The following is a 16,102-nucleotide window of genomic DNA, read 5'->3' on the forward strand; positions in this document are numbered from 1 at the left end:
ACAGGATATGACCACTGTATCAGAAGGGTCAGAAAAAAATCTAAAAGTCACAATGAAATAATATTGGAACCATTGGAATATTGGACTCTAAAACAGAAGCCAAAGTTTGGATGAGAGAGTATAAATGGTAAATGGACTACATTTATATAGCGCTTTCAACAGAACCATGGCCATCCAAAGCGCTTTACATATTGCCTCACATTCACCCATTCATACTCTGACGGCGGTGTCAGCCATGCAAGGCGCCATCCAGCTCATCAGGAGCAGCTGGGGTTTGGTGTCACCTCGACACTTGGTCAGATGGAAGCAGGGATTGAACCACCAACCTTCCGGTTTGTAGACAACCTACATGAACCACTGAGCCACTGCCGCCTTGATGTTTAACCTTGATGTCTGGCTTAATCAAGAGATAGACATTTATGTTTCATAGTTTAAAGGATTAGTTCACCCCAAAATGAAAATTTTCTGATAATTTACTCACCCCAATGCCATCCAAGATGTCCATGTCTTTCTTTCTTCAGTCGAAAAGAAATGAAGTATTTTGAAGAAAACTTTCCAGGGTTTTTCATGATATAATGCTTTTCAGTTGCAACCAAAATGCTGAAGGTCAGCAGAAATGCAGTTTCAAAGCGCTTCGATGGGCTCCACACAAAATTAATATACTTTTTAACCTAAATTATTAATCTTGTGCAGCTCTGCGAGGTGCTAAGGATGACGTAATTACGTCGGAAAGGTCATGCTAGACGTAGGCAGAAGTACCGCCCCCGTGTTTACAAAGGGCATTTGTATTAGTCTTCACACGAGTGCTTTGTAAACACGGGGGCGGTACTTTTGCCTACGTCTAGCGTGACCTTTCTGACATGATTACGTCATCCTTAGCACCTCGCAGAGCTGCACAAGCTGAACAATTTAGGTTAAAAAGTATATTCAATTTAATATGATGAAAAACCCTGGAACGTTTTCTTCAAAATACTTAATTTCTTTTCGACTGAAGAAAGAAAGACATGAACATCTCGGATGGCATTGAGGTGAGTAAATTATCAATACATTTTCATTTTGGGGTGAACTAATCCTTTAAGTATATACATGTATTAAAGGGTTAGTTAACCCCCAAAAAAATCTGTCATTAATTACTCACCTTCATGTCGTTCCAAACCCGTAAGACATCGTTAAAATAGTCCATGTGACTCCAGTGGTTCAACCTTAATTTTATGAAGCGACGAGAATATGTTTTTGTGCGCAAAAAACAAACAAAAATAATCAAGTCAAGTCACCTTCATTTATATAGCGCTTTTTACAACACAGATTGCTTCAAAGCAGCTTTACAGTGATAATAGGAAATTTATTTAGTTTTTGAAGAAAAGTTTTTGTAGAAAAGTTTTTTTTTTTTTTTACAAATTTCTGTTGTAAAAACGGATTAGTTGTTTAAATGACACCAAATTAAATAACACCATCCTCAATTAAAACAGAAAACCCCCAATGCGTTCCAGACCCCATCCACACGCAAACAGCATTTGGTAGCCCGAGAACGCAAACCATGAAATAGGTTTGAAATAGTTTTGAAACTATACCATAATCATCCGTTTTCATGGATTCGCCTTTTTAGAGGTTAGGGCAAACCCCTAAAAAAGGCGAATTTGTGAAAACTGCAACGTCATGCATACAAGCATTACGTGTTCAGCCTATAGGCAAGCTTGTTTGTATACTTATGTGTTTTTATCTGTATAGAAGGGAAGGGAAGGAGGCCTTCACAGGGGAGAGCCTAGTTGACACAGTCTCGGCTGACACTTCAGGGATAAATAATAATAATAATAATAATACATTTTATTAATAATGGCTTTTCTTAAACCCAAAGCGCTACAGTAAAATAAAACAGACACAACAAGCAATACAACAATGAATTAAGTGTCTTAAATAAATGTGTCTCAATCAACTTTTTTGAAAAGTTTTATCCTCAGTAATTATGACACTTATTGAGTGATATTTAAGTTTATTGACCAGAATAAGCCAATAATGAAGCCTAACTATCATAAATACAGTACCAATAAAGGCAATTTGATCCCCTATTCTAAAGTGAAAGTTTTATCCTCATTAATTATGGCACTTATTGAGTGATATTTAAATTAATTGACCAGAATAAGCCAATAATTAAGCCTAACTACAATTAATACAGTACTAATAAAGGCAATTTGACCCCCTATTCTGAAGTGAAAGTTTTTATCCTCATTAATTATGGCACTTATTGAGTGATATTTAAGTTTATTGATCAGAATAAGCCTCTAATTAACCCTATACGTTAATAAGCAGCTTTTACAGACACAAAACATACTTTTTTGTATATTTGGATAAATGGTGAAAGGCAATGTTACATGAACATATTGGCAACATTTAAACAAATGTATTATGCTTTTACAGCAAAAAAACGTAAAATATACAGTGGGGAGAACAAGTATTTGATACACTACCGATTTTGCAGGTTTTCCTAATTACAAAGCATTTAGAGGTCTGTAGTTTTTATCATAGGTACACTTCAAATGTGAGAGACGGAATTAAAACAAAAATCCAGAAAATCACATTGTATGATTTTTAAATAATTGATTTGCATTTTATTGCATGACATAAGTATTTGATCACCTACCAACCAGCAAGAATTCCGGCTCTCACAGACCTGTTAGTTTTTCTTTAAAGTGCACCTATTTTGCCCCTTTTTAAAAAATGTCATATTGGTCTTGGGTGTCCCCAAAATGTGTCTGTGAAGTTTCAGCACAAAATACCCCACAGATAATTTATTATAACGTGTTGAAAATGTAATTTTGAGGCCTGTCTATAAAAAGCGCTGTTTTGGTGTGTACCACTTTAAATGTAAATGAGCTGCATATCCCCGCTCCGTCTTTAGAAGAGGGCGTAGCATATACATCTCTCCTGTGCATGGCAGATTGCATACAGGTCTCACAGGGCGGCTCTATGTTAAAATGGCAGTGTCAGTCAAACCTTGGGGCCGGGCCTTTGCAGTGTGATGTCACACTGCAGAGAGTGGATTTTTATCATTATAGGGTGGTTGTTTACACACACTGTCAACACACATTTATGTTTAAACATCATGTAAAAGTGGATTTTGCATAATAGGTGCCCTTTAAGAAGCCCTCCTGTTCTCCACTCATTACCTGTATTAACTGCACCTGTTTGAACTCGTTACCTGTATAAAAGACACCTGTCCACACACTCAATCAAACAGACTCCAACCTCTCCACAATGGCCAAGACCATATGATAAAAATTACAGACTTCTACATGCTTTGTAAGTGGGCAAACCTGCAAAATCGGCAGTGTATCAAATACTTGTTCTCCCCACTGTATTGTATGTAATAAAAAAGATGTACAATTTCCCTTTTACCATTTTATAGATGGATAGACATGTTATATCCCTAAACCCAAACATAACAAATACAATACAACTTAATGAGCAGAAATGTTTGGGAAAATATATATTTTTTGTAACAATATAGCATTAATGATAGTTAGTTTAATTATTGGCTTATTCTGGTCTCCATAAGTACCATAATTAATGAGGATACAATTTTCACTTTAGAATAGGGGGTCAAATTGCCTTTATTATTACTGTATTAATGATAGTTAGGCTTAATTATTGGCTTATTCTGGTAAATAAACTTAAATATCACTTAATAAGTACCATAATTAATGAGGATAAAACTTTCACTTTAGAATAGGGGGTCAAATTGCCTTTATTAGTATTGTATTAAAGGTAGTCAGGCTTAATTATTGGCTTATTCTGGTCAATAAACTTAAATATCACTCAATAAGTGCCATAATTAATGAGGATAAAACTTTCACTTCAGAGTAGGGGGTCAAATTGTCTATTACACTATTCTAGCAATTTATAACTGCAAAATCAGCAGTAATTAAACATAGGTTACTAGCTTATTGTTCAGTTAACTTAACAGAAAAGACACCGAAATATAATTACATCGCTACATAAAAATAATATATGGCTTCTTAAATTGTAAATAATGGCTAATATGCCCTTACTGTAATGTTAAGTTAATCATTAATTACTATTGTGTCCATGCTTAACTAATGCATAATTGTGAACAAGCAAATCATGAATTACTAGTTTAACTAATGCATAATTCCGGACCCTTAAAATAAAGTGTTGCCAAATTCTTTTGCAGAGAACATTAGCATCATTTGTGATATGGGTGGGATATTTTTTGCCAAATCTTAATTTTGCAAAGTCAATTCAAGTCAACTTTATTTATATAGCGCTTTTTACAATGCAGATTGTTTCAAAGCAGCTTCACAGTGTTAAACAGGAAAATAATGCAACAGAATTTTATTCGGCCGTACAGCCGCTCCGGAGAAAACGGTGATGTCATCAGCTCATTTCAACTATCATGCAGTGACAACGTGGGCAGATCAGTAATTTAGTTTATATGGTTAATTTAGTTTACTTAATTAGATTTATTTGGATATTTAGTAGAAAATTTAGTGTCCCCAACTGAGCAAGTCAGTGGCAAGGAAACCAAAACTCCATTAGGTGGCCTAATGGAGAAAAATAAACCTTGGGAGAAACCAGGCTCAGTTGGGGTGCCAGTTCTCCTCTGGCCAATTAACAAACAGCGTATGATAATTCTGGCAACTTTACAGGTCAGGGATCATATTAGATTGGATGATCGATTGATCGATTCATATTAGATTCATCGTCATATTAGATTGGAATATTCAAAAGACCGGAGGCAACACGCCGGAGACAGGTTTATTGAGGATGACGTATTGATTAAACAATTATTAAATTGCAATATTCGAAAAATCTGAGTCATTACGCCGGAGACGTGTCCCCACCACTTTTTGAAAAGCATTGACAAAATAGCCTATGTACAACTCAGGCAAAAGCATTTGCAATCCCTCTTGTTTCATAATTTAATTCATACATGTAACATGAAATACATTTGCACTAGATTCATTAGGTGGTCAAATGACCAACTGGTTTCAACATATCTAAAGAAATTGTACAACCTCTGCAGCATACAGGTGTGGTATTTTTATTCATATCTTTTGTAAATATACGAGTTAATTCAGAGTAATTTGTGTGTAAAACTTTGCCTTCCTGAAAACGAAAAATATATATTTTACATATCTGCTGTCAAGATGGTGCCACTGATTGCAACGCTTGAGTATGAAAACAGCACGCCAAATTACCATAAAAAAATACAACGCAGCACAAAGTTTCAAAACAGCAAATAACAAAACTTTAAAACAACTATGACAAACACAAAAAATGGCTATTCCTATTTTCTATCACTCGTGCCGTTGTACTGTGGCTGCAGTCTTATCCAAGTGGATGTTGCACGCTGGTTTTGGATGTAGAGAGAACCCTGATGATTGTAAAATGCTTTTGGTGTACAGTAGTGTACAAAAGCATTATATAAATGCTTCATTCATTCATTCATAATATAAGCCTATTTTTTTCAGTGTATATTCTTATGTACTTTTCTAGTCTTGTGAATTTATGCTTATTTCAGAGACTTGTGCTTGTGCTTATTTTTTATTATTTCTCACACACAGGCTCGAGTGATGGCAACCATAGGTGTGACTCGTGGTTTAGGAGACCATGACCTCAAAGTCCATGACTCCAACATCTATATTAAACCCTTTCTGTCCTGCTTTCCAGAGGTGAGCTACTTTTTTGTTAAATTCAAATGAAACAATGATTTGAAATATTATGTAGAAAGTCCTTAAGGCATGTGGGATTATCAAGCGAGATGTCTGCACATTGTGTCACAGCCGGTTGCAAATAAAAGTGAGGAAACAAATCTAAATGCAACAGTATTAAGATTTATTAACAAAGAACTAGGAACAAAACATTAATTGATTAAGAAACATGAACAAAACAATTGTATAGTGCAACAATTAATGGACAAAAACACAGGCCTTTAATACAACCCCAAATCAGAAAAAGTTGGGACAGTATGGAAAACGCAAATAAATAAAAAAAGAAGTGATTTCTAAATTTACTTTGACTTGTATTTCATTGCAGACAATATGAACACAAAATATTTCATGTTTTTTCTGGTCAACTTCATGTCATTTGTAAATATACATCCTTTCCTGTCATTCAGACCTGCAACACATTTTAAAAAAAGTTGGGACAGGAGCAATTTAGGGCTAGTAATGAGGTAAAATGGTTAAATAATGATGTGATTTGAAACAGGTGATGTCAATTGGTGATTGTAATTATGATTTGGTACAAAAGCAGCATCCAAGAAAGGTCTAATCCTTTAGGAGCAAAGATGGGCCGAGGATCGCCAGTTTGCCAACAAATACGTGAGAAAATTATTGAAATGTTTAAAAACAATATTCCTCAAAGAAAGATAGGAAGAGATTCGGATATTTCACATTCAACAGTGCATAACATAATTAAAAGATTCAAGGAATCTGGAGGAATTTCAGTGCGTAAAGGACAAGGGCGCAAGCCTAAGCTGAACAACCGTGATCTCCGATCCCTCAAGAGGCACTGCATCAAGAATCGTCATTCATCTATAAGCGATATCACCACATGGGCTCAGGACTACTTTGGCAAACCTTTGTCAAGTACCACAATACATAGTTACATCCACAAATGCCAGTTAAAACTGTACTGTGCCAAAAGGAAGCCCTATGTTAACAGTGTCCAGAAGCGCCGTCGACTTCTCTGGGCTCGGAGGCATCTGGGATGGACCATCACACAGTGGAAACGTGTACTGTGGTCAGATGAATCAGTAAATCAGGTATTTTTTGGGAGGAATGGACGCCGTGTGCTCCGGACCAAAGAAGAAAAGGATCATCCAGACTGTTACCAGCAACAAGTCCAAAAGCCAGTGTCTGTCATGGTATGGGGTTGTGTCAGTGCCCTTGGCAAAGGTAACTTGCACTTCTGTGAAGGCACCATTAATGCTGAAAAGTACATGGAGATTTTGGAGCATAATATGCTGCCTTCAAGAAGACATCTTTTCCAGGGACGTCCATGCATATTTCAACAAGACATTGCAAAACCACATTCTGCACACATTACAAAGTCCTGGCTGCAGAGGAAGAGGGTACGGGTACTTGACTGGCCTGCCTGCAGTCCCGACCTGTCTCCAATAGAGAATGTGTGGCGCATTTTGAAGCGCAAAATGCGACAACGAAGACCCCGTACTGTTGCCCACCTTAAGACTTGTTTGCAGGAAGAATGGGACAAAATTACACCTGAAACACTTCATCACTTGGTGTCTTCAGTCCCTAAACGTCTTTTAAGTGTTGTGAAAAGGAATGGCAACATTGCAAAGTGGTAAATGCTTTACTGTCCCAACTTTTTTTTAAATGTGTTGCAGGTCTGAATGACAGGAAAGGATGCATATTTACAAATGACATGAAGTTGACCAGACAAAACATGAAATATTTTGTGTTCATATTGTCTGCAATGAAAAACAAGTCAAAGTAAATTTAGAAATCACTTCTTTTTTTTTTTTTTGCGTTTTCCATACTGTCCCAACTTTTTCTGATTTGGGGTTGTACAAAGAAACTAATTAACAAGTGCCAACCCTAAGCCTAAGTGCAAATGATAATCAACTCAATGAAAAAACATAGAAACAAACTGAAAGCAAGGAAACAGAACTAACACCCACGCATGTCAAGTCAAGTCAAGTCAACTTTATTTATATAGCACTTTTTTCAATGCAGATTGTTTCAAAGCAGCTTCACAGTGTTAAACAAGAAAATAATGCAACAGAATTTTATTCGGCCATACAGCCGCTCCGGAGAAAACGGTGATGTCATCAGTTCATTTCAACTATCATACAGTGACAATGTGGGCAGATCAGTAATTTACTTAATTAGATTTATTTGGATATTTAGTTGAAAATTTAGTGTCCCCAACTGAGCAAGCCAAGCCAAAGGCGACAGTGGCAAGGAAACGTTTTGGTTACTAACGTAACCTCGGTTCCCTAAGATGAGGGAACGAGTATTGCGTTTTGCTAAAACGCTATGGGGGGAATTCCTTTCCTCGAGATATTGAAGCAAATTTTTATCCAAAAATACCATGTACACGCAGTGCAGCTGCACAAATCTCAGCAGGAAGCAGCTGCGTGCTGATTGGCTGTGCCGCTGCAACTGCAGCAACCTATAGCGAGACCGTGGGGCGGGACGGACCAATCAGGTCCTTCCAAATTCCCGCCACAAGGGGCAACAGAATTTGCATAGCCAAGGGTATATAAGACCCACTCTCGCAAGGTTAGTCAGGTTAATCGACTGAAGCGACTCCTGAGCAAGTGAGCAAGCACGGCAAGCAAAACGCAATACTCGTTCCCTCATCTTAGGGAACCGAGGTTACGTTAGTAACCGAAACGTTCCCTTATGAGAGTACTCGTATTGCGTTTTGCTAAAACGCTATGGGGGACCAATGCAAAACGCCGTGCTTGCTTAACGGCTCTAAAGCCGACGACACCAAACCCAGGCCAACCTAGGTGGGCCCATAATATGATATCAATAATTCAGAATGAGCCAGACCTGAGTCGGGCCCTTAATGAGAATGAACACGATATACGTGTAATAATATAATGTATAGACCAGACATAGTCGGGCCAGGAATAATGAATGGCCAGATAATTAGAGCCGTATAAGGAATGTGCTATGACTTATACAATATTTAACCCAGACCGGCCTTTTCGAGCCTTGAGGGGTTAAATCTGTACACAGCAAGAAGCCCAGCCTATAAGGCCAGGATATCTAAATTATAAATCTGATAAAAGTGGACGGGGAGGCACAGCCTGCCACCGCACAGATATCATTCAGAGAAATGCCAGTAGACCAAGCCCACGAAGAGGTCATGCCTCTAGTAGAATGGGCTTTGATGCCTAAAGGGCAGCTGAGATCTTTAGACTCATAAGCCAGCGAGATAGCATCCACTATCCATCGTGACAAGGTCTGCTTTGTAACCGCGTACCCTCGGGTGCGGCCGCCAAAGCACACAAAGAGCTGTTCAGTTGCCTAAGCAGCGGAACGCTCTATGTATATCCTCAGCGCTCTGACAGGACAGAGCAAATAGCATCTTCTTCATCTAACAACGATGAAAGTGCTGGGGAGAGAATGACCTGTGCTCTGAACGGAGTTGAAAGCACTTAGGTACATATCCATGTCTTGGTTTGAGGACGACTTGAAGTCGTTTGGCCCAAATTCCAGACACGAATCGCTCACAGAGAGCGCGTGCAGATCACCCACTCGCTTAACTGACACGATCGCCAGCAGAAAAGCGGTCTTTAGTGACATGAGCTTTAAGCTCACCGAATGCAGAGGCTCAATGCAGAGCTCTTCATGGCATCCAGGACCGTGGACAGGTCCCATATTGGGAATGAAGGGGGGCGAGGTGGGTGAAGCCTTCTAGCCCCTTTAAGGAAGCGAACAATGAGATCGTTCTTTCCTAGTGACAGTCCGTTCACTTGAATGTGATACGCTGCTATAGCAGCCACATAAATTCGAGCGTGGAGGGGGAACGAGCCGCGTCCAGAAGCTCTTGTAAAAATGTAAGCACTTCTGACACTTCACAATCATGTGGGGTCAGACTTCGCGCTTTACACAGTCCGAAAGACAGACCATTTGCCTGAATAGAGCCGCCTGGTCACGGGAGCTCTAGCTTCAGTAATAGTATTCAATACATTTTCGGAGAGGTTCTCATGTACCCGTTGATGGGCCAGTGAGAACCAAGGTTGATTTCTCCAAAGCGGGGCTATTAAAAGCACAGCGCATTTGCTCTCCCTGATCCTCTCTATGACCTGAGGTAACATTGAGATTGGGGGAAAAGCATAAAGAGGAACGTTGGGCCATTCGTGGGCCAACGCATCCTTATGCTTGGAGAATTATATTCGGCATTGAGCATAGTCTTGTGAGGCGAAAAGATCCACTTTTGCCTCTCCAAGAACTGCCCCAATTGTCTGAATTGCACCTGGACAGCATGTCCGGACCCAAATTCAAAATGCCTGGCACATGAGTCGCTCTCAGCGAGCTCAGATTGTGCTCTGCCCATATTAGGGCTTCTTCCGCCATTGTGTGCAGATCGATAATTTTCAGACCGCCTTGCCGATTTATATAGGCTACCACCGACCTGCTGTCCGTTTGGACCAGGGCATGGTGGTGCTTTATGTACGGAAGGAAAGCTCTTAGCGATAGCGTGACCGCTTTCATCTCTAGACAGTTTATGTAAAGGCTCCTCTCCGAGTCTGACCAGAGACCGGAGACTGGCCTGCCCTCGTGAAGGGCTCCCCAACCTAGGTTGGATGTAACTGTCGAGATAACTTTCCACTTCGTAACAGTGCCCAAACTCACGCCCGTCTGGTCCCAGCAACAGACCCAGTCTGAGAACTAGCGCCGCCGAGGCCATGAGACCCAGCATCCTCTGAAAGTGTTTGAGAGGAATGCGTGCACCGGACCTGAGGGAAACCACTCGGTTCTGAACAGAGAGCGCGCGCTGTGACGTCAGTCGCGCGCTCATCTGCAGTGAGTCCAATACTGTTCCCAGAAACGAAACTTTCTGTGTGGGAGACAATAAACTCTTTGCCACGTTGATTCTGAGTCCCAAGCATTCTAAATGGTTGAGAAGCCAAGATCTGTGGTTTAACAACTGTATCTCTGACTGAGCTATTCTGAGCCACTCGTCGAGATAATTGAGAATTCTCATTCCCCGAAGCCTCAACGGGGTTAGCGCCGCTTCCATGCACTTCGTGTGGGGAGTCAGAGAAAGACCAAAAAGGTAGCACCTTGTATTGGTAAACTTTCCGTAAACGCTTCTCACCGCTGTCTCTACCACAGTGCGAAAGCACGGTGGTCTATGAGCGAACTGTAGCGAGTAACCTTGTTATCGAAGCCAAGGGTTGAATTAATTTGTGGGGCGGGTCACTGAATAACAGGGACCTGTTAGCCCGGATGCATTGTGCTAGTAGCACTGTGAGAGGCGGCGTGCACTGAATGGTGACGGAAGCCTTATTGGGTCGCCTTGGAAGTGGCGCTTACCATAGGGATTGTGTTTGTGTACAGAAGAGCACGTTGCTCACGGGCTCATAAATAGTAAATAGGGAAATAGTGTTCCCAGCCGCCTGAGTGCAGGGGGCCGGAGAACGCAGAATAGCGGCGAACGCTTTGTGTCGCCGGGGAAATGGTGCATGTGTACAGGCGAGCGCGTTTGTTTGCGGGCTCGTCGATTGTAGGAATAATGTTTCCAGCCGCCTGAGTGCAGGGAGCTGGGGAACATAGGGAAGTGCTTGAGTGTAGGGGTACAACTTTGATGTTGACACCTGCCTACAGATGAACTCGTAACACTGTGTTTAGATAGTGTTACTGTAAAGTGGACGCATTCTTGCGGATTAGTCCACGTGCTCGTTAGCGGCTGGGCTAATGGATAGCGCGTGCTCTGCAGGCGCGGGTTTACCTAGCCACTAGAAAAGCTCTGATTCATTGTAAATAATGTGTGGTGGCGTGCACTGTATAATGGGCGCCACTACATTAGAGTATTTGCGGCGTACGCCAGCGAGCGAATTCACAGAGGTAAACACATAACAGCGTCAATGTGCAACTGAGCATGTTTGGCCACAGGCTAGTTATTGCAATGTTACATCTCCAGTCACCTGAACTAAGGGAACTGGGAGAATATCATGTTTATTGAGTGATTTTGTGGCACTGAATTAACAGTGCTTATGCAGGAGTGCACACTATGTAGTGGACACATTACCTACAGTGTTGAACCACTCCAGCCGCCTGAATAGGGGAACTGGGAGAAGTGATATTTGAGGGAAAAAAGGCGCAAGCTAGGCAGCCATTTTATGACATCGTTATGCTCTAGACGGAGAGCGCGTGTTATGACGCGCTCTAGTCAGCGAACGCGCGCTGTGCAGAGAGCGCGCGCTGCCATATAAGGCTGTTTACCTTTGGCAGCAAGCGCGCGCTGCAGCGAGAACGGCTGTGACGTAAGCGCGTTCTCGGTATATCCAGCAGCCTGAGTTCGCATGTCTCTCCTCTAGCATTCTCTGCCCGCGGCATATCAGGGCGGCGGGGCGAGAGAGAAGGAAGAGTGAGGAGAGCTTATGTTGAGTTCACTCGTGTAGAAGTGCACATCTTCCATCCGCGTGGCGGCAGTATCACATTCTCTGTCAGCGGCCATTTCAGGGCGGCGGAGCAATAGAAGAAGCGAGTGAAAAGCCCGTATGCCTGCGGAGCCATTAGCACGGCGGGAATAACATTCTCTGTCCACGGCCATTTTAGAGCGGCGGAGGAGAGAGAGTGGAGAGCTCCATATGTCCGCGGCGTCATCAGCGCAGCGAGGATATAACATTCTCGGTCCGCGGCGCGTTTCAGCGCGACGGAATGAGAGCAAGGGAGAGCTCTGTATGTTCGCAGCGGGGATATAACGTTCTCTGTCCACGGCCATTATAGAGCGGTGGGGATGAGAGAGGAAGGAGTGAAACTCTGTATGTCCGCGGCGTCATCAGTGCGGCGGGGGGTATCACATTCTCTGTCCGCGGCGCATTTCAGCTCGACGGAACGAGAGAAAGGGAGAGCTCCGTATGCCCGCGGCGCCATAGAGCGGCGGGGGGTATCACATTCTCTGTCCGCGGCGCATTTCAGCGCGACGGAACGTGAGAAGAGGAGCGCTCCGTCTGTCCTCGGCTTTATTTGAAGCGGCGGAGGACCAATGTTCTCGGCGTAACACGCGGCGGGCACGAGAGAAGAGAGGTGGAGAGCTAGAAGCTCTTAGAAGTGGCGTTGGCAGCAACGCACACATCATAAACACACATAAACATAGTATAAAGGATATTTTAACGCCGGATGGCTCAGCTGGAACAGCAGGCGGCTGAAGGCGGAGACCAGGTTGGAATCCGTCGTCCTCAGGGCTGCAGGGAATTCCGCTGGGTGCGTGTCGACGGCGGGCTTCGATCCGGAGCTCAACGATTGCAAGTCGCTGAAGAAGAATTAATCTGACTAACCTTGCGAGAGTGGGTCTTATATACCCTTGGCTATGCAAATTCTGTTGCCCCTTGTGGCGGGAATTTGGAAGGACCTGATTGGTCCGTCCCGCCCCACGGTCTCGCTATAGGTTGCTGCAGTTGCAGCGGCACAGCCAATCAGCACGCAGCTGCTTCCTGCTGAGAGTTGTGCAGCTGCACTGTGTGTACATGGTATTTTTGGATAAAAATTTGCTTCAATATCTCGAGGAAAGAAATTCCCCCCATAGCGTTTTAGCAAAACGCAATACGAGAGTACTCTCGTAAGGGAACCAAAACTCCATCAGGTGGCCTAATGGAGAAAAATAAACCTTGGGAGAAACCAGGCTCAGTCGGGATGCCAGTTCTCCTCTGGCCAATTAACAAACAGCGCATGATTATTATTCTGGCAACTTTACAGGTCAGGGGTCATATTAGATCGGATGATCGATTGATCGATTCATATTAGATTCATCTGTCATATTAGATCGGAATATTCAAAAGATCGGAGGCAACCCGCCGGAGACGGGTTTATTGAGGATGACGTATTGATTAAACAATTATTAAATTGCAATATTCAAAAAATCGGAGTCATCACGCCGGAGACGGGTTTATTGAGGATGACATATCGATTAAACAATTATTAAATAGGAATCCGGCTAACTGCAGTAAACCTCGGGATAAAACAGAGAGACTAACATTAGAGTAGATGCCATTGTTCTGATGATGTAACGGGTACATCAGGTGTTATGGGAATTGTTCCAGGTTCCGGCTGAACTAGTTAATGCAGCCTAACAATCATTTAATTGAAAAAAAGTGTTTTATGTGTATGCCATAGTAAAGAGATGTGTTTTTAGTCTAGATTTAACCCCCTCGAGTCGGCGGTCGCGATCGGCTCTCTTTATTTCTTATCAGTGCCAAAGAGACTCAATTAACTCGTTAAAGTCGTTTTTTATCATTCAGGCAAGTGTTATACATTATTATAATCTGTTAAATTTCTATTTTTTTGTGTACAGTCACAATAAAAACTAAATGTTTTGCTTTTTGCAAAATAAAGAAAACAAACATGATGCGCGATCTGCAACCTCTCTCTCAAAGACATTCAGTCTGATAGTCTTCAGAAAAGGGCCTCTAGCTTAGTGAATACTTGTCTCACAAACATGAGACATATATCTAATGAAACGCTGAAATGTCAGGTTTTAAACAATGTAAACCAAATCGAAAACAAATATTCTGTGTTTATGTAATCTGTTCGAAAAGTGATACATGTCAATCACCCGCGAGCTACTTCATTATCCGGTAATGCGACCACGCCCACGGATCGCACAATCTTTCAGATTCAAATACTGACGATCCAGAGTCGACACCCAGACAGCAACTCATACAAACACATCTAGTGAAGCGTTGTAACGTTACTTCAGCTACATCGTTTTGAGACACGTTTGATCAATAATCCTGGATTTATTCTCTTCATGCAAAGCTGTTCATTTCTGAAAGCAAAGGACTCCGCCGCTGATTGGAAGGTCAGTTTATTTAGTTAGCATCTGTGAATATTAAATGCAAAAAGACAGTTTAAATATGAATCCTGTTGCATTAAATGTCATACATGCAAGACTGTTTAGACAAGATTTATTTGGCTTGTTTTGGACAGATTATAACGTGTTTATTGTAAACAAGCCTAGTGTCACATCAATAAAGCTTTTATTCGCAAATGTCTGCTCAGATGCTATAAATATAGTACCAGTCAAACGTATTTTGCTTCATATTGACGTTCAAATATTATAGCCTAATGGTATTTTTTTAATTTAATATCAAAGTTTGTCAGAAATTATTCTGGAGTTTTGTTTTGTAGAAAGTGATTTTTTTGTTTTGTTTTTCTAGAAAGAGAATTGCTTTCTTTAAAGTGAATTTCATTTTGTATAAATTGTATCTTAATTTAAATTTTTTTTTTTTTTTTTTTTTAGCAGGAGACTACTTTTAAAAACATTAAAATGTTACAAACAATTTAGAAAAAAGTGCTCTTCTTAGTCATTTTTGTCTTGTTTCTAGTCTAAATATTTAAACATTCTTAAATCAAGATGCATTTACTAGATAAGTAAAATTTTCAACTAAATAAGAATAGCATTTTTTTAAAGTATAGTCAAATCTTTTTATCATTTAAAATATAATAGGCCTTTGATGACTACATTCTAAATAAATGATTCTGGAGTTTTGTTTTGTAGAAAGTGATTTTTTTGTTTGTTTTGTAGAAAGTGAATTGCTTTCTTTACAGTGAATTTAATTTTGTATAAATTGTATCTTAATTTTAATGATTTATTAATTAATTTTTTAGCATGAGACTACTTTCAAAAACAAAACAAAAATAGTACAAAAAATTTAGAAAAAATGCTCTTAGTCATTTTTTTCTTGTTTAGTCTAAATATTTAAACATTCTTAAATCAAGATGCATTTACTAAATAAGTACAATATAATGTCCTTTGTCCTGCTGCTCTCAGTCACATAAGTACCTGAAGCTCATTAATTATGCAGCTCATTATGTAGCTCATTATGCGGGCTATTATGTTATTTTGTCCTCTCAAGTGATACTGAGTATGTGAATGATTCTCACATCAGTTTGAAGCAAAAACTCAATGCAAATACACCCTGGAGTCAAAAGTCCTGTGAACACATATCTATTGTGTGTTTTGAGACCTTAATTTTCAAATAATTTTTTTTGTTTTTTCAAAAATCATGCATAAACATTTTTCTCTCAAAAATACAAGCATGTACATACATGTTGCTCAGATATTATGGTAGCCCAGTTTGTGCTGAATACAGTGTAATTACACTTTTGCCATTAATATACAATAAGCAACTGAAAAAAACACAAATGTCAGAGCATGTCAAAACTTCTAAAGGGCCCCAAAACAGCTCAGACTCCTAGGGGTTAAACTGACAGAGTGTGTCTGCTTCCCGAACAATGCTAGGAAGACTGTTCCAGAGTTAAAAATAGGAAAAGGCTTGAGCACGTGCAGTTGATTTCGATATTCTCTGTATTATCAGCTGGCCAGAATTTTGAGACCGCAGTAGACGTGATGGAGTATAATATGTTAAGAGCTC

At 40.6% G+C, this 16,102-nt stretch overlaps 1 protein-coding gene across 1 annotated transcript in view; it reads left to right on the forward strand.

The window, feature by feature from the left end:
• LOC307126022 (protein phosphatase 1H-like) overlaps positions 1-16,102 on the forward strand; it is a 108,761-nt gene that overhangs the window by 59,236 nt on the left and 33,423 nt on the right. The window contains exon 8 of the mRNA XM_079816350.1: positions 5,583-5,690. Within this exon, the coding sequence (XP_079672476.1) occupies positions 5,583-5,690 (108 nt within the window). The remainder of the gene's footprint in view (positions 1-5,582; positions 5,691-16,102) is intronic.

Source organism: Gobio gobio (genome assembly GCF_949357685.1).
Source record: "Gobio gobio genome assembly, chromosome: 5".
NCBI lineage: Eukaryota > Metazoa > Chordata > Actinopteri > Cypriniformes > Gobionidae > Gobio > Gobio gobio.